Source organism: Macaca fascicularis, chromosome 17 (assembly GCF_037993035.2).
Source record: "Macaca fascicularis isolate 582-1 chromosome 17, T2T-MFA8v1.1".
Classification (NCBI taxonomy): Eukaryota; Metazoa; Chordata; class Mammalia; order Primates; family Cercopithecidae; genus Macaca; species Macaca fascicularis.
The window spans coordinates 14,927,871-14,955,022 of record NC_088391.1 but is presented as its reverse complement, the minus strand read 5'-3'; the positions used below and the strand labels follow the sequence as shown (position 1 = coordinate 14,955,022).

The 27,152-nt window shown below is 36.1% G+C and overlaps 1 protein-coding gene across 8 annotated transcripts in view; it reads right to left on the bottom strand.

The window, feature by feature from the left end:
• The window catches only part of NBEA (neurobeachin), a 741,630-nt gene that overhangs the window by 350,175 nt on the left and 364,303 nt on the right, over nt 1–27,152 (bottom strand). For all 8 annotated transcript variants that reach the window (XM_005585622.4, XM_065533144.2, XM_065533146.1 and 5 more), the window contains one exon: nt 22,803–22,867. In XM_005585622.4, coding sequence (XP_005585679.2) covers nt 22,803–22,867 — 65 coding nt within the window. The remainder of the gene's footprint in view (nt 1–22,802; nt 22,868–27,152) is intronic.

Sequence of the window (27,152 nt, the reverse complement as noted above, 5' to 3'; positions counted from 1 at the left end):
GGCACAGAAAAAGACAAACATAGCGTGTTCTCACTCATTTGTGAAATCTAAAAATCAAAACAATTGAACTCATAGAGACAGAGAGTAGAAAGATGGTTACAAGAGGTTGGAAAGGGTATTGGGGGGTTGGAGAGAAGGTAGGGGTGGCTAATGGTACGAAAAAAATTAATTAGAAAGAATAATACCTAATATTGAATAGCAAAGCCGGGTGACTACAGTGTATAATAATTTAATTGTATATTTAAAAATAACTAAAAGTATAATTGTATTGTTTGTAACATAAAGGATAAATGCCTGAGGCACTGGATACCCTATTTTCCATGATGTGATTATTACGCATTGCACACTTGTATCAAAACATCTCATACCCCACAAATATATACATCTACCATGTATGCACAAAAATAAAAAATTTTAAAAATCCAATTAACTAATTACCTCCATCTTTGTCTAATGTGATGAATTATCAATAAACATCTTTTTTCTAATCTGTATTTTAAATATTCTACAAGTTTTTCTTTTTCCAAATCTTCTTCTTCATTTTTAATGGTCTCTTTATTCATTCTACTTTGTGCTTTATTTTATTTCACAATCCTAACCTTTGCAGCCCTTTGAGATCTAAATTCTTTTTTTCCCCTTGGTGATTCTCATGCATATTGGCTTTCAGTTTCACATATTTAGTCATTAAGTATTTATCTACAGATGGTTTGCTTTTGTTTCTGGTGATAACAAGAAGAGTCCACTAGAAACATATCAGCCTCTCTTAAGGATCTTGGCTTAGTCTGATAGTTCCAGGCTAGATTCTCTGCTTTATTTCTGGGGGCAGGTTTAAAATTCCAAAGGCATGTTACTTTAGGCATATTCCCTGAGGGAATTCCTTCCCCTTGGGGCACTAATTTATAGTGGGGAGGGCTGGCCCTGAAGGAGTCCCAACACTTTAAAGACCCATGATGCTTCAATGAGTGTACTCTACATAGAATGTGAACATTCTGAACCACCAAGGTCTGTAAATTTTACCTCCATAATATACTTTAATCTATTAATTCTTTCCAGTGATAATGCTTTTGTTTAAATCTTAATCTTTCCTCACTTGGATTACAACAGCCATATAATTTTCTGCCTCCCTCAAATCTTCCATCCTTCTAATATATTTTTCACTTTTCCATTGGTGTTATCCAAAGTTAAATTTCTCCAATGGCTAACCATAATTTACAAGATAATAGTTAAACTTATTATGATATAGAGATGTCTGTCTACTTCTAAAGTTTTCACTTTTCCATTGGTGTTATCCAAAGTTAAAGTTTCCAATGGCTACCCACAACTTACAATATAACAGTTAAACATTATGATATAGAGATGTCTGTCTACTTCTCCAACCTTCTCTGCTGCCACTTTAATATACTTATTCTATATCCTTGAACAACCCTTGTATTTCCTTTAATGAGTCATGCTATTTCAGGGCCTTTATATATGCCATTTCTTCTTCTTATAACCCCTGCCACACCCTCATCCCTATAGAGCTAAGAGACCTCTCCCAATCTCTCAAATGTTCTGGATATTTATTTATCACACTATCTTTGCTTTTTCTTTTTATTTTCTTTTAAAACTGTAAACTTTTTCTTTCTAAAACTGTAAAATTCTGTAAATGAAGTACAAAATCTATTTATCTCAGTGTCCAGTATGATTTGCATGGTACCTGCCATGAAGTATGAATTCACCAATAGTATACAGCTAAACGGATAAATGACTGAATGAATGCATGAATATGTTATATGGGAAGAAGGCTAAGAAAAATAGAATATTAATGATAATGTCATTTTTGTTAAAGCTATAGAACTGTACAGTACATTTAACATGGAAAAAACAAGGTAAATAAAACATCAGATAATTTAAGAATAGCTATTATAGAACATTTCCTACTTGGAGTATCTATACAACACAGAAAGTAAATGAAGTGATCTTCATTTTCTAATGTAAGTTTTTCATAGGAAACAGAAAAAGAAAATATTTTATCCAGCTCTATTCTTTTCTGTTTAATAACAGATAAGAGTTGTCATGAATACCAGAAAGAAAAGAGTCAGTTAACAGAACAAAGTGTCCTATTCCAAATGGAGTAGATGTCAACAAGCAGGTTCCAATGTTCTTGGAAGTAACTGATTTTATGCAGTTTGTTATAATTTAAATGCATGTCTTTGACCTCAGACTGTGAGATCCTGCATTTTAAATATAAACAATTTCTATTACTTGATGAAAAAACAAATACATCAATAGAAAAGGCAATAGGCTAGGTCAGACAAATTCATTTTTCATCATATGTAGAGAACAAAAGGCAGAACTAGTTTGTATCTATGTTCTGTTGTTCAGTAGTATTATAATTTTGGACAAATAATTTTCCCTATGTCTTAATTTCAGTTTTTGTCATCAGAAAATGGGAGTGTACTACTTCAGGTCTCCTACAAACTAGGGGAAAGAGTGTATGCCCAAACTGTAAGATTAGATTTTAAGATCCTGATTTATTTAGTGAAGAAGACAGACTTTGATTGGAGATTTAATACTTCAGTGTAATTTCCTCTGGCTCTAAAATCTCAAAAGTCAGTCACGAAGTTTCTGGTGTCACTAAAAAGTACCTCAAAATGGTAGTTCCCTTTTCTGAAAGATACACATTGATACATTGGTCATCTTTATGCTTCTTAGGAGAGAGAAAAAGAGATGGCAGATCTTGCTATTTAGTTATGAAGCTCCATACCAGATTGTGGTGAGAATTCATATCAATTCTGCATATTCATAATCTAGATTTGTAGTCTGCCATATTATCCTAATTATGCTACTAATCAAACTCTTTTTTTGATGCATGACCCAATTTACTCATTTTCATAGGTTGTAAAACTACAAATATCTGAACACTGAGGCATAGTGATGGTATATGTAGCAGGCTATTTTGAGACTTTCTATTTGTGTAGAAGAAGATGGAAAAATAAGACACTAGAGACTTCCCCCTCTGTATAGCTATTAGAAAAAAAAAGGTAAGTCATTCTCTTAAAATAGAAATCTTTCCTCGAGGATAAAATCTATCAATTATTCATGCCTTTGTGTCAGTTGATTATATGAACAATTATATAAAAATACAATCAGACCTAACTAGGGATTAATTCACTATGGGAACTATCATTTGGATTGGGTGAGAAGTAGGGAGAATAAAGAGAAACCAAAATAATAATTTTGGAGCTTGAGACTGAAATATAAGGACTTGATATGGAAAGGAGAGAAGCACTGAAAAGAGAAGGCAGGGTGAGGAGAGTGAATTAATACTGGATGAAAACCATCCTTTCCCCGTGGAATGAACTGTTAAAGGAAAGCGCCTAGATAGAAGACCCATGTGTGCTCCTGGGTAGGATGTGAAAGGTCGTCTATTTTCCTCACAATTGTCCAGAGCCTTCAAAATCCAGCTAAAATGCCACTTAAATAAATAAATTCTGATAAAAGCAAATGACATATTATGTTCCAGAAACACTGAGAACTGATTACTTAACAGGCTAAGTGCTTTACAATTACCATCTCATTTGATTCTTACTTCACTTGATATCTTATTAAGCACAACTAGCCCCACTATACATAAAGAAAAAAACCTGAAACATATTAAGTAACTTGCTCAAAGTCACAGAAACAGGTGACTGTGTTGTTTGGAAAAAGCCATCAGTTTGGTGTGGCTGCTAATAGTTTCCAGAGAGTAAGTAAAGACAAGGGGTACAGAATTAGGCATTCATCTACTGAACAATAATTTACTGTGAACTTTCTTTGTGGTAGCAATTGACAGTAAAATATAAGCATGGTATAGGAGCACTTCATGGAACCTGAAGTAGGTTCCTAATTCAGTGTGAGAAGTAAAGAAGGCCAGAGAAGTGAAGGCCTTCTGGGTAGTGTTACAGAGCCTGAACTTCGTAAGTAATGAAACGCTACTGTGGTTTTTTTAAAGTCTGGTTTATGGAGACACAATTTACATATAATAAAATTAACCCTTTAAAATGTAGTTTAATTTTGACAAATGCATATTTCATCTAATCACGATCACAATCAAGAACACTTCCCTCATCCCAACATGTTTTGTTATGTTTTCCTGCCATCTGTAGCAAGTGAACTTGAACTGTTTTCTGTACCTATAATTTTGTTTTTTATAGAATGTCACATAAATGGAATCATGTGGTATGTCTTTGCTGTTTGGCTTCTTTCACTTCACATAATCATTTTTTTAAGTTCCACACATTACTGTGTATGTCAGTAGCTCACACTTTTTAAATTGTGGAGTTGTATTTCACTATAATGATGTATCATAATGAGTTTAACCATTTACCTGTTGACATACATTTGGGGTACTTTCAGTCCTTGGCTATTATGAATAAAACTGCTATGAATATTCATATACAGGTCTTAATGTGGACTTATTTTTCATTCCTCTTGGGCAAATAGCTAGGCTTGGAATTATTAGGACATATGGTAAAAATATGTTTAACCTTGTAAAATACTAACAAAACTGTTTTCCAAGTGGGTATATACTATTTTGCACTTCCACCACCATGGTACAAGTGTTCCCATAGCTCCACATCCTCACCAATGCTTGGTGTTGACAATCTATTTATTCCCATTATAGTAAGTGTGTAATGTTATCTAATTGTGGTTTGAAATTGAATTTGCCAAATGAGTAATGAGGTGGAACATTTTTTTCATATAGTGACTGGCCATTTGTATATCTTCTTTGGTGCAGTGTCTGTTCAGATTTTTTGCCTACTTGTGTAGATCATCTTTTTATTATTGAGTTGTAAGGTATGGATTCTCTATTTCCTTCCATTGATCTGTCTATCTTTGCATCAGTGCTATCCTGTCTTGATTATTGTAGCTTTAGAATAAGTCTCAAAGTCAAATGGTATAAATCTTCCAGCTTTGTTCCTTTTCAATTTGTTCTGGCTATCTTAGGCCCTATGTATTTTCATAGAAATTTTAAAATCAGCTGGTTAAATTTCTACCAAAAAAAAGAAAAGCCTGCTGGAATTTTAATTAGGCTTCTGTTGTGTTTCTCACTTTAGAAACAACTAACACCTTAATAATGTTGGGTCTTCAGATCCACGAACACAGTGTCTCCGCATTTTTAAATCTATTTATATGTTAATTTTTGTGGGTACATAGTTGATGTATATATTTAGGGGGTACATGAGATATTTTGATCCAGGCATGCAATGCATGATAATCACATCATGGAGCATGGGGTATCCATCCCCTCCAGCATTTATCCTTTATGTTACAAACAATCCAATTACACTCTTTTAGTTATTTTAAAATGTACAATTATTTTGGCTATTGTCACCCTGTTGTGCCATTGAATACTAGGTATTATTCCTTCTTTCCATTTTTTTGTACCCATTAACCATCTCCATTCCCCCTTTATTTATTTTTATTTTTTGGCAGAAATATGTTGTAGGTTTTATTGTATGAGTCTTCCATATATTTTCAAAGTATATCCCTAAGTGCTTCCTATTTATGATACTATTATAATAATTTATTTTATTTCAATTTCCAATGTTTTATATATGTTAACATGTTTGTTATTATAACTGATTTTGAATATTGATCTTGTATCTTGTGACTTTGCTAAATTTACTTATTAGTTCTAGTAGCTTTTGTCAGACATCTTAAGATCTTCTATTTGCCAAAATGAATTGGCTAAGAACTCCAGTCAAATGCTTGATACAAGTGGTGAGAACATCCTTACCTTGTTTTTGATCCACAAGGAAAGCATTTTGTCTGCCACCATTAATTAAAATGTTAGCTATATATATATATTTTTTTGTAGATGCCACTTATATTGAGGGAGTTCAACTTAATTTGTAGTTTGCTGAGAGTTTTTTTTTTTTTAATATCAGGAATAGATGCTGACATTTTCAAATGCTTTTCCTACATCTATGACAATGATTGTATAGTTTTCTCTTCTGCAGTCTGTTGATATATTACATTGATATATATTCTTTTTAACAAATAATTTCAATTTTTATTTTACATTCAGGGGAAGCAGGTTTGTTACCTCGGTATATTGCATGATGTTGAGGTCTGGGATACAACTGATTCCATCACCCTGGTAGTGAGCATGGTACCCAACAGACAGTTTTTAAGCCCTTGTCTCCTGCTATCTCTCCCTCCTCAAGTAGTACTTAGTGTCTATTGTTGTCATCTTTATGTCCACATTTATCCAATGTTTAGCTCACACTTATAAGTAAGAACATGTGGTATTTTGTTTTCTGTTCCGACTTCAATGTGCATAGGATAATGGCATCTAGCTGCATCGATATTGCTGCAAAGAACATGATTTAATTTCTTTGTATGGCTGCACAGTATTCCATGGTGTGTACATACCATATTTTCTTTATCCAGTCCACACTGATGGGCACCTAGGTTGATTCTAAGAAATGGTACATCATTGTGGTTTTGATTTGCATTTTTCTGATGATTACTGATGCTGAGCATTTTTTCATGTTTGTTGGCTGCTTGTATGTCTTCTTTTTGTATGTTTGATCATGTATCTTGCTCATTTTTAAATGGGGCTTTTTTTGTTGATTTGTTTAAGTTCTTTATAGATTCTGGATATTACGCCTTTGTTGGATGCACGGTTTGTGAATATTTTCTTCCATTCTGTAGGTTTTCTGTTTACTCTGTTGACAGTTACTTTTGCTGTACTCGAGCTCTTAGTTTAATCTTGTCCCACCTGTCAATTTTTGGTTTTGTTGTAATTGCTTTTGAGACTTACTGAATGGGAAGCATTCCACTTGATAACTGGAACAAGACATGAATGCTCACTCTTACCACTCCTATCCAACACAGTACTGGAAGTTGTAGCCAGAGCATTCAGGCAAGAGAATGAAATAAAAGGCACTCAAATAGGAAAAGAAGAAGCCTAACTATCATATCTTTACTGACAATATGATTCTATACCTAGAAAACCCTAAAGGCTCTGCCAAAAGGCTTCTAGAACTAATAAACAATGTCAGTAAAGTTTCAGGATACAAAATCAATACATAAAAATCAGTAGTATTTCTATACACCAATAACATTCAAGTTTTGAGCCAAATAAAAACTGCAATCCCATTTATAATAGTTCCCCTTCCCCCCCAAAAAAATATCTAGGAATACATCTAAGTTGGTAAAAAATCTCTACAAGGATAACTATAAACCACTGCTGAAAGAAATCATAGATGACACAAACAAATGGAAACACATCCCATGTTCACGGATTGGAAGAATGAATATCATTAAAATAGCCATACTACAGATTCAACACTATTCCTACCAAACTACCAATGTCATTTTTTCAAAGAATTAGAAAAACGTATTCTAAAATTCATATGGAACCAAAAGAGAGCCTGAATAGCCAAAGCAACCCTAAGCAAGAAGAACAAAGCTGGAGGTATCATTACATAACTTCAAACTATAAGTCGACAGTAACCAAAACAGCATAGTGTTGGTACAACAGACATACAAACCAATGGAAGAGGATAGAGAACCCAGAGATAAAGCTGCACACCTACAGGCATCTGATTGTCAGCAAAGCTGACAACAATAAGCAATGGAGAAAGGACTCCTTATTCAATAAATGGTGCTGGGATAGCTGCGTAGCCATATAGGGAAAGTCGAAACTGAACCCCTACCTTTCACCATATATAAAAATTAACTAAAGATAGATTAAAAATTTTAATTACATTTAATCTCAAAATGTAAGGATCCTAGGATAAAACACAGGAAATACCATTCTAGACATGAGCCTTGGGAAAAAATTTGTGATAAATAGCCTTGAATGTTATATATACTTTGCATTTTGGAGGATCATTACCTTTTGTTTATGATGATATAACCCTTTTCATATATTGCTGGATTTGATTTGCCAAACCTTGTTAAAAATTACTGCACTTATGCTAATGATGGATATGAGTCTGTAATTTCATGTCTTATTACGTCTTTTTCTAGTGTTGGTATCAGTATTATGATGTCTCATAAAAGGAACTATAAAGCATTACTTCCTCTTTTATTTCTGGAAGACTTTCAGCATATTGGTATTATTTATTCTTTAAATAATAATGTTTCATCCCCATTTACCCTGATGTGATTATTATGCATTGTATCCTTGTATCGAAACATCTTATATATCCCATATACACACATCTACTATGTACCCACAAAAATTAAAAATTTTTAAAAATTAAAAAGAAATATTTAAAGTTGTTTAACATCAACCCAGTTCTTTAGTAAATTAAGTCCACTGCTTTTCTTATACTGTTCTATGAATACCGAAAACTAGACTTTAGTATAATTGATTGTTTTGAAGTCCTCTTTATGAGTAATTCTTTTAAAAAAGGAAAATATGTACAATTTTCATACTCTTTCTGATACAAAGATTAATGTTATAAAACCCTATCGGCATTAATAATTAAGTAAATTACTGGTTAGCACTAAAAAGTCAAGAAAACTTTGACTATTTAAATAACATAAACTTCAAAGACAGATTTTATTTTTTACAACTAAAATTAGGACCACATTTGTTTTATTAGATAATGAAACTCATAAGGTATTTTCTGTTGTTCTAAATTTTAATTTTCACCAAAAAAGCCAGGGATGATTTTTTGTTTGTTTGGATTCCACACATTGTGCCTATACTTGCTTAGGTCCTATCTCCTAAAAGAAGCCTTCTGTAATCATTACAGCCCACTGAAATACCTCCTTCTAAAGTCATTGACATTTTTATATCATTTAGTTTGAAATTAGTCATATACTGACTATAATGTTTTGGAACTGTTTAATTTTTTTCTGGACATAAATCCTAATGTCTCAATTATGAGTTACTTGTAAATGAGGAATATGTGCAAAATGTATTTATGTCCCTGCTAAAACTAACTACAAAATGAGTGTTTTCTAAGTATTTATTCAGGTTTTGTTTTTTAAGACATACTGTAATTAATAAGAGTTAAGAACTCCAGGAATACATGTTCATGTATTTCTATTACCTTTGTAATTAAAAAACAGTAACAATAACTTTTTCTTAATCCCTGTTTAGCAGGGACTGTGGATCTTTATAAGAGACATGTTATCGAAGAAATATTCTGGTTTTTCAAATATTGATCTGTACAACAGGACATGAGGAAAATAAATCATTTATGTGTTCTTATTTTACCAACATATGAACTAATCAGTCTATGTAACTCAGTATTCTAATTCTCCTGGCATTGTGGGACTCTTGCATAAACCAAAATCTATGACACAGGTCATGGCTGTATTCCTGTCCCATCTGTCTTGCTCATCTTATGTCCTCACTTCTCACCTTTAGTGCATCCTTTGGTCATGTGTACAACATCTATGCCTTCAGGTTAGTGTAGCCCCGTTAGTTCACTTCTACCTGCATCCGTTATTTCACAATACACCAGCCACATATGCAAAGGCCAACTCTAGGCTCTTCTATTGCCAAGTTGATCTTACCTAACAGAATGGTGTGAAAATTAAATAAAAGCTTTCTAATGAAGATACAGATTAAGTAAATCTTGACTAGCTTTTGTATGCAATAAGTAAACCAAGAACAAAAAAAATGTGTCTCTAAGAAATAAGAAATGGAAAAATATGGCAGATAAATGAATATGCCAAAATAGGTAACTTTTTCATTGATTCACTTTTTAAATGTTATGTTTCTTAATGTAATAAGGAGAAAAGTATATTTAAACTTGTTCTCAGAAGAGAAAAAATAATATGCATACATATGTAGATATATTTTAAACATGGTTAAAAATGTGATTTAGGCTGGGCATGGTGGCTCATGCGTGTAATCCCAGCACTTTGGGAGGCTGAGGCAGGTGGATAACTTAATTTCAGGAGCTCGAGACCAGCCTAGGCAACATGGCAGAAACCCGTCTCTACAAAAAAAATAAAAAATGCAGCTGGGCATGGTGGCTCGTGCCTATAGTCCCAGCTACTTGGAAGGCTGAGTTGGAAGGACTGCTTGAGCCTCGGAAATGGAGGTTACAGTGAGCTGAGATCATGCCACTGCACTCCAACCTGGATGACAGAGCGAGACCCTGTCTCGAAAAACAAAATATAATTCAAATATAATTTATGATCGCCAAATTTTGAAATATATTTCCCTATTACTTGAAATCTAACTATTATTAAATGGGACTTTAGTTTTAGATAAATAACATTTTATTTTACCATCAATGTCTAAGGTTGCACGTATAAATCAGAAATACTATTTAAGATGTATGCAGGTAATTTTGTAAAAGTATGTTTGTTAACTAATTAGATGTATAAAGTGAATACAAGAGTGGCAAAAAATGAGCATGGAGGGTTGGCTGGCAGGATGGCCAAATAAGAACAGCTCTAGTCTGCAGCTCCTAGTGAGATAAACCCAGAAGGAGGGTGATTTCTGCATTTCCAACTGAGGTACCCAGCACATCTCACTGGGATGACTAGACAGTGGGTGGTTAGACTGGTTAGACAGTGGGTGCAGTCCACAGCGGGTGAGCAGAAGCAGGATGGGGCACTGCCTCATGTGGGTAGCACAAGGGGTCAGGAAACTCCCTACCCTAGCCAAGGGAAGTCATGAGGCACTGTGCCATGAGGAATGGTGCACTCCGGCCCAGATACTACACTTTTCCCACAGTCTTTGCAATCCACAGACCAGGAGATTACCTTGGGTGCCTATGTCACCAGGGCCCTGGGTTTGAAGCACAAAACTGGGCAGCCATTTGGGCAGACACTGAGCTAGCTGCAGGAGGTTTTTTCACATCCCAGTGGCACCTGGAATGCCAGTGAGACAGAACTGTTCACTCCCCTGCAAAGGGAGCTGAAGCCAGGAAGCCAGGTGGTCTAGCTCAGCAGATCCCACCCCAACAGAGCTCAGCAAGCTAAGATCCACTGGCTTGAAATTCTCGCTGCCAGCACAACAGTCTGAAGTCAACTTGAGACCCTCAAGGTTGGTGGAGGAAGGGGTGTCCACCATTACTGAGGCTTGAGTAGGCGGTTTTCCCCTCATACTGTAAACAAAGTCACCCGGAAGTTCTAACTGGGCAGAGCCCTCTGCGGTTGAGCAAAGCCACTGTAGCCAGACTGCCTCTCTAGATTCCTTATCTCTGGGCAGTGTATCTCTGAAAGAAAGGCAGCTGCCCCAGTCTGGGGCTTATAGATAAAACTCCCATCTTCCTGGGACAGAGCACCTGGGGGAAGTGGCGGCTGTGGGTGCAGCTTCAGCAGACTTAAATGTTCCTGACCACTGGCTCTGAAAAGAGCAGCGGATCTCCAAGCACAGTGCTCGAGCTCTGCTAAGGGACAGATTGCCTCCTCAAGTGGGTGCCCGACCACCGTGCCTCCTGAATGAAGGAAACACCTCCCAGCAGGGTTCGACAGACACCTCATACAGGAGAGCTCCAGCTGGCATATGGCAGGTGCCGCTCTGGGAAAAAGCTTTCAGAGGAAGGAACAGGCAGTAATCTTTGCTATTCTGCAGCCTCTGCTGGTGATACCCAGGCAAACAGGGACTGGAGTGGACCTCCAGCAAACTCCAGCAGACTTGCAGCAGAGAGGTCTGACTCTTAGAAGGAAAACTAACAAACAGAAAGGAATAGTATCAACATCAACAAAAAGGATGCCCACATCCGAAGGTCAACGACATCAAGACCAAAGGTAGATAAATACACGAAGATGAGGAAAAACCAGCTCAAAAAGGCTGAAAATTCCAAAAACCAGAATGCCTCTTCTCCAAAGGATCACAACTCCTCACCAGCAGGGGAACAAAACTGGATGGAGGATGAGTTTGACAAATTGACAGAAGCAGGCTTCAGAAGGTGGACAATAACAAACACCTCCAAGCTAAAGGAGCATGTTCTAACCCAATGCAAGGAAGCTAAGAACCTTGAAAAAAGGTTGAAAGAATTGCTAACCAGAATAACCAGTTTAAAGAAGAACATAAATGACCTGACACAGCTGAAAAACACAACACGAGAACTTCATGAAGCATACACAAGTATCAACAGCCGAGTAGATCAAGCAGAATAAAGGATATGAGAGACTGAAAATCAACTTAATGAAATAAAGTGTCAAGACAAGATTAGAGAAAAAGAATTAAAAGCAGTGAACAAAGCCTCCAAGAAATGTGGGACTCTGTGAAAAGACCAAACCTATGTTTGACTCATGTACCTGAAAGTGACGGGGAAAATGGAACCAAGTTAGAAAACACTCTTCGGGATATTATCCAGGACAATTTCCCCAACCTAGCAAGACAGGGCAACATTCAAATTCAGGAAATACAGAAAACACCACAAAGATACTCCTCGAGAAGAGCAACCCCAAGACACATAAATGTCAGATTCAACAAGGTTGAAATGAAGCAAAAAATGTTAAGGGCAGCCAGGGAGAAAGGTCGGGTTACCCCAAAGGGAAGCCCATCAGACCAATAGCAGATCTCTCTGCAGAAACCCTACAAGCCAAAAGAGAGTGGAGGCAAATATTCAACATTATTCAAGTAAAGAATTTTCAACTCAGAATTTCATATTCAGCCAAACTAAGCTTCAAAAGTGAAGGAGAAATAAAATCCTTTACAGAAAAGCAGATGCCGAGAGATTTTGTCACCACCAGGTCTGCCTGTCTAGAGCTCCTGAAGGAAACACTAAATATGGAAAGGGAAAACTGCTACCAGCCACTGCAAAAATATACCAAATTGTAAAGAGCATTGACACTATGAAGAAACTGCATCAACTAATGGGCATATTAACCAGCTAGCCTCATAATGACAGGATCAAATTCACACATAACAATATTAACCTTAAATGTAAATGGGCTAAATGCCCCAATTAAAAGACACAGACTGGCAAACTTGATAAAGAGTCAAGACCCATCAGTGTGCTGTACTCAGGAGACCCACCATACGTGCAAAGCCACACACAGAGTCAAAATAAAGGGATGGAGTATTATTTACCAAGTAAATGGAAAGCAAAAAAAAGCAGGGGTTGCAATCCTAGTCTCTGATAAAACAGACTTTAAGCCAACACAGATCAAAAGAGACAAAGAAGGGCATTACATAATGGTAAAGGGATCAATGCAACAAGAACAGCTAACTACGATAAATATATATGCACCCAATACAGGAACACTCAGATTCATAAAGCAAGTTCTTAGAGACCTACCAAGAGACTTAGACTCCCATGCAATAATAGTGGGAGACTTTAACATCTCACTGTCAGTATTAGCCATATCAATGAGAGAAAATCAACAAGTATGTTCAGGACTTAAATTCGGCCCTGGACCAAGTGGACCTAATAAACATCTACAGAACTCTCCACTCCAAATGAATAGAATATACATTCTTCTCAGCACCACACTGTACTTATCCTAAAATTGACTGCATAATTGGAAGTAAAACACTCCTCAACCAATGCAAAAGAATGGACATCATAACAGTCAGTCTCTCAGACCACAGTGCCATCAAGTTAGAACTCAGGATTAAGAAACTCACTCAAAACCTCACAGCTACATGGAAACTGAAAAACCTGCTCCTGAATGACTACTGGGTAAATAACGAAATGAGGGCAGAAATAAATAAGTTCTTTGAAATCAATGAGAACAAAGACACAACGTACCAGAATCTCTGGGACACACGTAAAGCAGTGTTTAGAGGGAAATTTATAGCACTAAATGCTCACAAAGGAAAGCAGGAAAGATCTAAAATTGATACCCTAACATCACAATTGAAAGAACTAAAGAAGCAAAAGCAAACAAATTCAAAAGCTAGCAGAAGACAAGAAATAACTAAGATCAGAGCAGAACTGTAAGAGATAGAGACACAAAAAAACCCTTCCAAAAAATCAATGAATCCAGGAGCTGATTTTTGAAAAGATTAACAAAATAGACCACTAGCCAGACTAATAAAGAAGAAAAGAGAGAAGACTGAAATAGACACAGTAAAAAATGATAAAGGGGATATCACACTGATCCCACAGAAATACAAACTACCATCAGATAATACTGTAAACACCTCTACTCAAATAAACTAGAAAATCTAGAAGAAATGGATAAATTCCTGGACACATACACACTCCCAAGACTAAATAAGGAAGAAGTTGAATCCCTGAATAGACCAATAACAAGTTCTGAAATTGAAGCTGTAATTAATAACCTACCAACAACAACCAAAAAAGCCCAGGACCAGACAGATTCACAAACGAATTCTACCAGATGTACAAAGTGGAGCTTGTATGATTCCTTCTGAAACTATTCCAAACAATAGAAAAAGAGGGACTCCTTCCTAACTCATTTTATAAGGCCAGCATCATCCTGATACCAAAACCTGGCAGAGACACAACAAAATAAGAAAATTTCAGGCCAATATCCCTGATGAATATCAATGCGAAAATCCTCAATAACATACTGGCAAACAGAATCCAGCAGCATATCAAAAAGCTTATCCACCATGATCAAGTGGGCTTCATCCCTGGGATGCAAGGCTGGTTCAACACATGCAAATCAATAAACATAATCCATCACATAAACAGAACCAATGACAAAAACCATATGATTATCTCAATAGATGCACAAAAGGCATTTGATAAAATTCAACACCCCTTCAAGCAAAAAACTCTCAACAAACTAGGTATTAATGGAACGTATCTCAAAATAATAAGAGTTATTTATGACAAACCCACAGCCAATATCATACTGAATGGGCAAAAACTGGAAGCATTCCCTTTGAAAACTGGCACAAGACAAGAGGTCCTCTCTCACCACTCCTCTTCAACATAGTATTGGAAGTTCTGGCCAGGGCAATCAGGCAGGAGAAAGAAAGAAAGGGTATTCAAGTAGGAAGAAAGTCAAATTGTCTCTATTTGCAGATGACATGATTGTATATTTATAAAACTCCATCGTCTCGGCCCCAAATCTCCTTAAGCTGATAAGCAACTTTAGCAAAGTCTCAGGATACAAAATCAATGCGCAAAAATCACAAGCATTCCTATACACCAGAAATACACAAACAGAGAGTCAAATCATGAGTGAACTCCCATTCATAACTGCTATGAAGACAATAAAATACAAAGGAATACAACTTATAAGGGATGTGAAGGACTTCTTCAAGGAGAACTACAAACCACTGCTCAAGGAAATAAGAGAGGACACAAACAAATGGAAAGACACTCCATGCTCATGGATAGGAAGAATCAATATTGTGAAAATGGCCATACTGCCCAAAGTAATTTATAGATTCAGCGCTATCCCCATCAAGCTACCATTAACTTTCTTCACACAATTAGACAAAACTACTTTCAATTTAATATGGAACCAAAAAAGAGCCTGTATAGCCAAGACAATCCTAAGCAAAAAGAACAATGCTGGAGGCATCATGCTACCTGACTTCAAACTATACTGCAAGCCTATGGTAACCAAAATAGCATGTTACTGGTATGAAACAGATACACAGACCAATGGAACAGAACAGAGGCCTCAGAAATAATGCCACACATCTACAACCATCTGATCTTTGACAAACCTGTCAAAAACAAGCAACGGGAAAGGATTCTCTATTTAATAAATGGTGCTGGGAAAACTAGCCAGAGGCAGAAAACTAAAATTGGACCCTTTCCTTACACCTTATAAAAAAATTAACTCAAGATGGATTCAAGACTTAAATGTAAAACCATAAAAACCCTAGAAGAAAACTTAGGCAATGCCTTTCAGGACATAGGCATAAGCAAAGACTTCATGACTAAAACACCAAAAGCAATGGCACCAAAAGCCAAAATAGACAAATGGGATCTAAGGAAACTAAAGAGCTTCTGCACAGCAAAAGAAACTATCATCAGAGTGAACAGGCAACCTACAGAATGGGAGAAAATTTCTGCAATATATCCATCTGACAAAGAGCTAATATACAGAATCTACAAGGAACTTAAACAAATTTACAAGAAAAAAAAATAAACAACCCTATCAAAACGTGGGCAAAGGATATGAACAGACACTTCTCAAAAGATGTCATTTATGTGGCCAACAAGTATATGAAAAAAAGCTCATCATCACTAGTCATTAGAGAAATGCAAATCAAAACTACAATGAGATCAGATCCCAGAGAGGATGTGGAGAAACAGGAATGTTTTTACACCGCTGGTGGGAGTGTAAATTAGTTCAACCACTGTGGAAGACAGTGTGGCGATTCCTCAAGGATCTAGAACCAGAAATACCATTTGACCCAGCAATCCCACTACTGGGTATATACCCAAAGGATTATACATCATTCTACTATAAACATATATGCACACATATGTTTATTGCAGCACTGTTCACAATAGCAAAGACTTGGAACCAACCCAAATGCCCATCAATGATAGACTGTATAAAGAAAATGTGGCATATATACACCTTGGAATACGATGCAGCCATATAGGATGAGTTCACGTCCTTTGCAGAAACACGGATGAAGCTGGAAACCATCATTCTCAGCAAACTAACACAGGAACAGAAAACCAAACACTGCATGTTCTCACTCATAAGTGGGAGCTGAACAATGAGAACACATGGACACAGGGAGGGGAACATCACACACTGGGGCCTGTTGAGGTGTGGGGGACTACGGAAGGATAGCATTACGAGAAATACCTAATGTAGATGACAGGTTGATGGGTGCAGCAAACCACCATGGCACGTGTATACATATGTAACAAACCTGCACGTTCTGCATATGTACCCTAGAACTTAAAGCATAATATTAAAAAATAATAATAATAATTTAAAAAGAATGTTAAAGAAAACCTGGCATAGGTCAGATTTTATAAGAAAACACATGGAAAAGAAACTTCTGTTTTCCAGGAGCTTCCAGAGATTATCGGCTCCAAATTAAACCAGAATGTCTACTTTAAGGAAACAGTTTCTTATTTTACAGCTTTGGAAGTTTTTTCGTTTTGTTTTGTTTTTAAATACAGGTTTTGCCAAATCAAAGACATAAGAGAAATAAAAAGCAAACCAATGCTTGTTGGTTAAAATATTAACTAGCATTTGTTAAATTAAAGAATACATTCAAATTGGTGCCATACAATCACTAAAAAATTATACTTGGATGCAATATGCTTCTCCTCTTAAAAACCTAAGAAATGCATGGTGTATATTTTCCCCTATTCTAAAGAACAAAACAAAAAATCAGAATCTTGAGAGCTCTAGCTTAAATTCAGTGCTAAACATAAATATGATCTGTTCTTTCTGATGAATATTCAAAAATTATATTCTATATTATTTTAAAAGAGTGACAAAGGTTTATTTCAGGCAAATGATTATTTAAAAAGATAACTCAAATTCTGTATTTTAAGTAAGTACTGCCTATTTGCCTTATTCTTCAATGCATATTTTAATAATTCAAATTCCAATCATTATTGCCAAGATATTACAGGCAATTTTACATCCCATTAACCTTGCTTTGTTTTAATTATAAAGATCCTTTGTTAGATTCCTTTAAATGATCCAGTTTATAATTTCAGCCTGTCCTAGGGAGTACTTTAATTCAGATGCACATTCATCAACTGTTTTTGTCCTGTTAATTGCAGACAACTGCACAATTGCTTTCTCTAGCTATGATTGATGAATTGTATTCACGAGTGTAGCTGTTAAGTAGGATAAATATTTATAATAATTTCTACTTAAAGATTTTTATCTTCATTCCCATAAGGGCAAATTAAAGGCTGATATTCTAACAACCCAAATAAAGTGAGTTTTTAAATGTTTCATATTAAACCATATGAAAAAGTTGCAAAAATGTTATATGTCCAGGCAAATGGGATAAAAGCATGTATAAAATATCTAATTTGTGCTTTGCACATAATGGGCATCAACATACAGTAGGAAGATAAACAGAGTAATGGGCTTTTTAATGGAACTGCATCCCAGCTACCGAAATGTGACTTTTTGAGCCAGAAGTCCGAGTTCATATTTGTGAAAGAGAAAAGTCTAAATCGAAAGAAATGATCCAAACTAAAGGTGGGAGTAAGCAAAATTCTAAATACATATTATATGCAATAACAAAAGTAAAAACTTCCATTTTAAAATATCATATATATTATGTTGAACTTTCTGGGAAACTGAGCAAGAAGGGTGTTACAGTATTCTACAGATGAGAAACAATGTCGGAGGAAGATTATTACTTGCCTGCAGTCTAACAGCTTATCAATGGGAGAAATGATATTTGAACTCAGTAGAATTAACATATGGATACTATGTATTATACTATGCATTGTGGAATAACCATAAAAAGATCTACCACAAATAAACACTATAGATAGGTATATATAAATCAGGGAAAAATTGAGGTACTGGGAGAACAGAGAAAGGTACACAATCCAGATTAGGGGTAGGAAGGGGTTGGTCCTCGGTGAAAAGATTATTTTCGCTAAAGTAAGAGAAGTCAATGTATTAAAGCAAATGCCTATCTTCTCTTAACTGTGAACGGCTGAAGAAAACATTACACTATCAAAGACAGCAACCTCAATTGGCTCCCCCAAATTGCCTGGCAAGCCTCTGAGGTTTCTTTAGTTTTTCCTCTTCTCTATTCTTTTACAATTGCTATTTTCAGTATTCTTCACTTTTCTAAAAATCGTATGTACCCTCTCCCAATTTCCTTTATTCTCAGCAAATGACCCTAACTGCCACTTCATAGAGAGAAGGCATCATGTGAGATCTCCTCTGAATTCTTCCACCAATTTAATTGTCTTCATCCTTTCTCAGTGCTCTTCCACTAAAGGCCAATCCTTCTATCTCAGTGCACCCCTCTCAGAGAGTTTATGCTGTCAATATTGCCTTCTTTCCCTCCCACCTTATTGCCTTTTTCCGTCAACACTGAAAAATACTCAGGTTCTTCTTTCTAAAAAGTAACCCCTCTCTCCAAATTTAAACCTTATCTACCTACATCAACCACTCTATCTTTCCCCTTCTTAGCCAAACTTCTTTAGAGAAGTACTTGCTGCCTGTATTTCATTTTGGGCTAGCTCTTCAACTCAAAGCAACCTGGCTTCTGTCCCTCTACTCTCAGTAAATCACCACTTTTTCAAAAAATACCTCTCTCAGTTACCTGCTCCCATAGCACCATCTAATTGCCCTTTACATATTTATTAAACTTGCAATTACTTAATCAAAGGCTGTTGCCCCCACTAGACTGTAAGCTCTAATAGGGTAGGACTTGGATCTACACCCAGCTTCTTCAGCACACAGGTGCTCACCAGTATTAAGTCTGGATGAGATCACCATGACCTCCTTTTGGCTGAACCCAGTGGTCCCTTTAACACTAACTTAAAAATCCTCTTTTTGATCATACATTCTTCCTTAAACACTCTACTCACCATTCTTTTCTTTATGCTTTCAATAAATATTAATTTAACGTGGCAAATAAACAAATATTTCGTTAGCATGCTAACTACATACTAGGCACTATTCCAGAATATAGAGATATAGCAACAAATAAGATGATGAATAAGACACAAGATCTTAAGGAAACACATTTTAGCAGAAGAAATAGATGTAAACAAGCAAACACAGCAGATCATTTGAGATGATGTTATTATGTGTTAAAACAGGATTATGTCATGGGAGTGTAACAACTATGTAAGATAGTCAGGGGAGCCTCTGTGACAGGGTAGCATTTAAGCTGATTCCTCAAATATGAGAAACAACCAATCATGTCAAGATGTGGGAGAAGGGGATTCCCAGCAGAAACAGGAGTAGAAGCGGGGCCCCTGGTTCTCCACTCCCTCTATTCACTCTCCCTGGGCATCACATCTGTATCCTTTCTACAGTTTACCACGAGTAACCTGGAGACTTATAAGCCTAAATCTCCATGCCAGCTCTCTCTTTGGAGAGCTCAGTACTCAAATGCCCATGCCTATTCAACATCTCCACCTGGATATTTCACCAGTACCACAAGTTCAGTGTAACCCAAAAGTGAAAAATTCTCAACTCAAACCTCACTTTCTGTACTCTCCTAGCTAAGTGAACTATACTTATACTGTAAACTGTCAGTTACTAAAGCTGACATCAAAATATCCTTGATTCCTTCTTTCCCCTCTTCCATCCAATATATTAGCAATCATAGTGACTTAACTTCCAAAAGATACTTCAAATTGGTTCACTTCTTCCATCCTCACAGCCACTATTAGTCCATGGCATCGTCTTCTTCAACAAGATTACTGAACCTTAGGTTGGTATTGCTTCAAGTCTTGAGCCCGTGAAACTCTCCACATTGCAGGCTACGCCTAAACATTTTCAATTATTCTCCAGTATCCTTTGCATGGCTTCATGGCATGATCTTTGCTAATGACATGTGCCTTCATGTGGCTGGCATACAACATGCATTTAAATAGCTGCTAGCTGACTGAAAATAGCTTTCCAGCTACATGTCTCACTATTCTCTTGCCCCTAGTCCTCTGCACTATACAATTCCCTCTGCCAAGAATCGTAATTCTACTTTTTTTCTACTTGGCTATCTCCTGATGATCTCTCAAATGGCGTTCCCTTTGGGTAAGTACTCTTTCGAAAACCTTGACAATCCCAGCACTCAGTGGAATGCATCCCTCCAGACTAGGTAAAGTATTCTGCGGTACGATTGCATCATTACCTACACCACTTTTATCACAGTATCCTTGTATTATTGTATGTGTTCATCTAACGTTTGCCTTTCCCCAAGAAACTGGGACCATTTATATCTTATTCCTAACTCTATTCCTAACTCTTATAATAGTATTTGACATGTAATGAGGGCTGAACAGACATTTGCTGCACTCATGCATACATGATTTGTTCTAACATATTTACAACTATTCATGTTTGAATCCTTATTCCAAAATCATTTTTATTTGGAAGAACGAGTCCTATGAAGAATAGGAACAGAAATTTACGAGAGCAGAGAGAACATAATGGACAGAATTTCAGAGATTATTACATGTTTAATTTTTTTTCGTGGGGGAAGGGGAACGAAGTCTCGCTCTCGTCGCCCAGGCTGGAGTGCAATGGCATGATCTCGGCTCACTGCAACCTCCACCTCCCAGGCTCAAGCAATTCTCCTGCCTCAGCCTCCTGAGTAGTTGGGATTACAGGCACCTGCCACCACGCCTGGCTAATTTTTGTATTTTTAGTAGAGATGGGGTTTCACTATGTTGGCCAGACTGGTCTTGAACTCCTGACCTCAGGTGATCCACCCCACCTGGCCTCCCAAAGTGTTGGGATTATAGATGTGCGCCACTGTGCCCAGCCTAGATTGAAATTTTTTTTTAAAATTGTGACTATTTTATTTCCAACCTTTCCTAATATAAATCCCAAATTCTACCACTGACCGATAAAAGCATTATCAGAAGCTTAAAATCTCTGATATTAGCAAATTTTCCACCCTCTTCCTTTTCTAAGCCTATTACTACAATCTTTATTTAAGTGCTTAGAGGTTCAATTCTGGTAACTCTTAGGAGAGTTACTGATAATAATAATAATTACATATATATATTTTTACTTCACAGTTGAAATAAAATAATTGTGGATATGTCATTGAGAGCTATTACTAAAACTGAAAAAACAATGAATAGTTTTTTTTCTATTTATTCATCACCCAAAAACGGATAATAATTATTAGCAACTCTTATCACAATAAAACTCTGTAAGACATAGCAAGTGCTGTTATGTAAAATACTATTTGTGTTATAAAAGAAAACTGATATTTTCCTGCATCTTTGATGTTGCAGTGAATGCAAAGCTTATTTTAAATTTTAGATTGGTACTACTGGCTGACATGATTAGGTCACAAAATATCAAAATGAGAAATATAAAATAAGATAAATTGTTATAAAAACAGAAGATATTTCTCAAAATATAATACAGTGATGGAAAAAATGAATAATACTAAGTGATATTTAATTTTTAAAACTTGGGTATCTATAACATATAGAAACTAATTTTCAAGGACTATTCTTTCACAACTCCCTTTCTTGAAAAAGATAAATTTTATATACAGTAAGCATTATTTCCTCATTAATCTAAAGCTGGTTTCAAATATGAAATAAATAGGTCATGCCAAATAATCATCATATTCCAAAGAATGCAGCGTATCATACAAGAAATTCAAGTTGTAAAGTTTGCAGGTCTTGAGTTGATAGAAGCTATACATGTCACATGGTGACAGCTAAATCTATTTTAATGTGTCCACTGCCAATAAAGCACTGCAAAAATAATAATTAACAACTATTTACCACAAAATGGTAAATATAATAATGTGTTCAAATGTAATTTTACTTATTGTTTTAATAATAGAATATATACATTTCTACCCGAGAGAGATATATTTGCTATATTTAATATCCCTCACATTTTCAGTTGGATATTGAATGAGTGACATATTCAGATAAAACTGTTTCACATGGACTGAGGAGAGGCTGAAGGGGTAAACACTGAGCACTGCTCTGAAAACAGATGGAGTGGCAGATGGGATTGCAGATTGGGTTCACTTGATCTGTGTAAAACAACTTTACTACTCAGTAAAATGTACTTCAAATCTCACCAAACCTTATAAAGTTTGTCCCTTTATTTCATGCATGGCTTTTTCTTCAAAAATAAATGTTTAGCATTTTAAACTTTGTTAAAGTTTAATTAAGTACCTGTGTGATAAATTAGTTAACTAAAAGATATTTTCTTCCACATTTTTGGAACAGATGGTAGGAAAGAGCAATTGCCCAGTGGAATAAAATGTACACTGACTAGTTGTTCAAAATTGTAAAATCAATTACCTTCCTTCATTGATGAGCTCAATAAATGCAAGTCCTGCATTCTTCTGAATAGAGTTTTGCCATTCCTAAAAGGAGAAACCAAAACAAATGTGAGAAAAGTGAACATTTAAATGAAAGTAACATCTGGTTTAGGGATCACGTTGATGTTGTTAATAACTTCCACATTATATTATTTCCAAATGTCTTTACAAGATTCTAACAAACGTTATTTTGTAAAAAATCAAATTTTAGTTTTATCACTTAGTTTAGAAGGTGCTTTTGGTTCATCAGAAAATGTCAGGCTGGATGCAAACTGAGATGGAAAGTGAGACGCAGGTATAGAGGGCTCTGAGCACATAGCTTCTTTCCAAAAGAGAGCAAATGACCAAAAGAGGCCTGATGTGTCTACATAAGGACTAGAAATACTTGAGATAGAAAACTTTATCTCCTCATACAGAAATTTTACATTAAGATAATAAAATGAACACTAGAAATATAAACTATTAGAAACATAAACATATTTAAATTGACTTGGAAGTGAAATGTTCTAGTTATATGTGCATTCCAAATTACTTAATGCTAATTATTTAATGCTAATTAGAAAAAAGTTACAAATTAACTTTTTTGAAAATTGTAAAAAAAATAGAGTAAACCTATGGCTAAATATGTAATAGATAACTATGTAATCTCTCTTTGCTAATTTAGATTAGAGTATGTTTGTGAATTTGGCAGTTCTCAAAGTCAGGATCATCATTATGAACATAAGTGATTATAATGAAGTGTTTTAGATTAGAAAAGCAAACGCTTATTTTATGCTCTTTAGAATAAAATTTACACACTTGTTTTGGTTTATGCCAGTGATTTCTATTTTGGGGGTTTTAAATATATACATATTTTTGGGTTTTAAATACATATATAAATATATATATTTCAGGTTAAATATATATAGGGGTTTTAAATATATATATATGTGTGTGTGCATATATACACATCTGGTAAAAAGCAGTGTTTTGGATTGAAAATTATATCCCTTCCAATGGTTCTATAAGTAAATACTCCCCAAAGTTCCCTAATGCATTTTAATAGAAAAATCTTTATTGACCAGTCATGGCCCTCTATATATTCCCCTCCCCATGATTTTCCTCATAAGGTGTTGGTTGTACAGAGGTGACTGGCTGCCCTGGCCATGGGTTCAGCTTTACAAAAAACACAGTTTCTGTATCAACCCTTCACTCTACTCCTGATTCCTTTACCTTTAAAGAAATTACACTCATTCTGAAGATAAATATAGTCCCCAAAAGTATTTGTGTACGTGTAAATATTCTCTGCTCTAAGTAAATGTGTGCTAAGAAGAACAAATCCTCAATCTCCCAAGGAGAGAAAATCAACAACTAGTGAAAAGAGATGTGGTAACCTGGGGATAGTACAAAGCCACTGGGTTCTAGCTATCATAACCTTTAACTAAAATTTATCCAAATGACAAGATTGCTATTCCATTGTACAGAACTTACTGAAACTTTCAAACCAATTCTGTATGAAACAATTGCAGGAAATTTCTTTTCCCAAATTTTTATAAAATTTAAAGCCTCTTTAATATTCTCATTCTATATTCTGTATTTATTGGAAATGAGGATCCTACAAAATATGTACATTTCTCAGAAATAATTCATATTCATTGGGATATTAACTTAAAGAGAAAACTGATTTTTACATAAGTAGACCCATGTCACTATGAAGACTAGATTATTACAACTTCTTACACATGATTTTCTGTGATAGTGTTTGTACACTAAGACTCTTTAGTCACCATAAACTTATAATATGAATAAGATTTTTCAGTAAGCTATTTCACAGAGTACATATGTAGGTATTACATTTGCATCCCAAATTATGCCTTGTCAAAAAAATCACAGAGTAAATTATCTTTGAATCAATCTAAATTATATGGAATCTGCATACAGCCCATGAGATGTACTAATTTACCTTTGGTGGAGGAACACTAGAAGGAAGTCTGAGCTACACTAAGGAAATTAGAGTTTAAAGTTTGAGAAAGCCAATGAAAGACTTCATTCAATAAATCAGTGTTTTAGAAGAGTAATTTGTCAGTTTTGAGCAAGAGGAAATTGTAGGAGATTGTTGTTACATGCCTTTCCACAAGAGATATATTAGGCGTCTAAATGAGTATTTCAAATAGGGAATAAAAAAATAAGAGATGTTACAAAGAAAAGATGCCAAGACTAGATAATAATCTGAATTTAAGAGCTGGTATAGAGAATTTGAGATAAAATAATTATTAAGTTTTCAATGTAGATGACTAGGATAATGGTAATATTATTATGAAAATACTGAAGAATACATTTGGGGAAATCACAAACACTGTTGTCTGAATTTGTTGGATTTACAGTGGCAATGGTATATCAAAAAAGAACGTGAATGGGGGCGCCCAAGATGGCCAAACAGGAACAGCTCCAGCCTCCAGCTCCGAGCATGAGGGACACAGAAGATGGGTGATTTCTGCATTTTCAACCGAAGTACTGGGTTCATCTCACTGGGGCATGTCGGACAGTCAGTGCTGGTCAGTGGGTGTAGCCCAACCAGCGAGAGCTAAAGCAAGGTGAGGCATCGCCTCACCTGGGAAGTGCAAGGGGGAAGGGAATTCCTTTTCCTAATCAAGGGAAACTGAGGCACACAACACCTGGAAAATCAGGTAACTCCCACCCTGCTACTGTGCTTTACCAAGGGTCTTAGCTAACGGCACACCAGGAGATTATATCCCACACGTGGCCCAGAGGGTCCCACGCCCACAGAGCCTCCCTCACTGCTAGCACAGCAGTCTGAGATCTAACTGCAAGGCGGCAGCGAGGCTGGGGGAGCGGTGCCTCCATTGCTGAGGCTTAAGTAGGTAAACAAAGACCCTGGGAAGCTCAAACTAGGTGGAGCCCACTGCAGCTCAAGGAGGCCTGCCTGTCTCTGTAGACTCCACCTCTAGGGACAGGGCATAGCTAAACAAAAAGCAAAAGAAACCTCTGCAGATGTAAATGTTACTGTCTGACAGCTGTGAAGAGAGCAGTGATTCTCCCAGCATGGAGGTTGAGATCTGAGAAAGGAGAGACTGCCTGCTCAAGTGGGTCCCTGATCTCTGAGTAGTCTAACTGGGAGAGGTCCTCCACTAGGTGCAGACTGATACCTCACACCTCACACAGCTGGGTACACCTCTGAGACAAAGTTTCCAGAGCAAGAATCAGACAGCAACACTTGCTGTTCAGCAATATTCTATCTTCTGCAGCCTGCGCTGCTGATACCCAGGCAAACAGCGTCTGGAGTGGACTTCAAGCTAACTCCAACAGACCTGCAGTTGAGGTTCCTGACTGTTAGAAGGAAAACTAACAAACAGAAAGGACACCCACACCAAAACCCCATCAGTACATCACCATCATCAAAGATCAAAGGTGGATAAAACCACAAAGATGGGGAAAAAGCAGTGCAGAAAAGCTGGAAATTCAAAAAATTAGAGCTCATCTTCCCCCTCCAAAGGAACGCAGCTCATCGCCAGCAACGGAACAAAGCTGGTTGGAGAATGACTTTGACGAGTTGAGAGAAGAAGGCTTCAGTTGATCAAACTTCTCAGAGCTAAAGGAGGAACTACGTACCCAGCAAAAAGAAATTAAAAACCTTGAAAAAAGAATGGAAGAAGGGATAACTAGATAACCAATGCAGAGAAGTCCATAAACGAACTGATAGAGATGAAAACCATGACACGAGAACTAGGTGACAAATGCACAAGCTTCAGTAACTGACTCAATCAACTGGAAGAAAGATTATCAGTGATTAAAGATCAAATGAATGAAATGAAGTGAGAAGAGAAGTTTGGAGAAAAAAGAGTAAAAAGAAATGAACAAAGCCTCCAAGAAATATGGGATCATGTGAAAAGACCAAATCTACATCTGATTGGTGTGTCTGAAAGTGACAGGGAGAATGAAACCAAGTTGGAAAACACTGTGCAGGATATTATCCAGGAGAAGTTCCCCAACCTAGCAAGGCAGGCCAATATTCAAATTCAGGAAATACAGAGAATGCCACAAAGATACTCCTCAAGAAGAGCAACTCCAAGACACATAATTGTCAGATTCACCAAAGTTGAAATTAAGGAAAAAATGCTAAGGGCAGCTAGAGAGAAAGGTTGGGTTACCCACAAAGGGAAGCCCATCAGACTAAGAGCATATCTCTTGGCAGAAACTTTACAAGCCAGAAGAGAGTGGGGGCCAATATTCAACATTCTTAAAGAAAAAATTTTCAACCCAGAATTTCATATCCAGCCAAACTAAGTTTCATAAGTGAACGAGAAATAAAATCCTTTAAAAAACCAGCAAA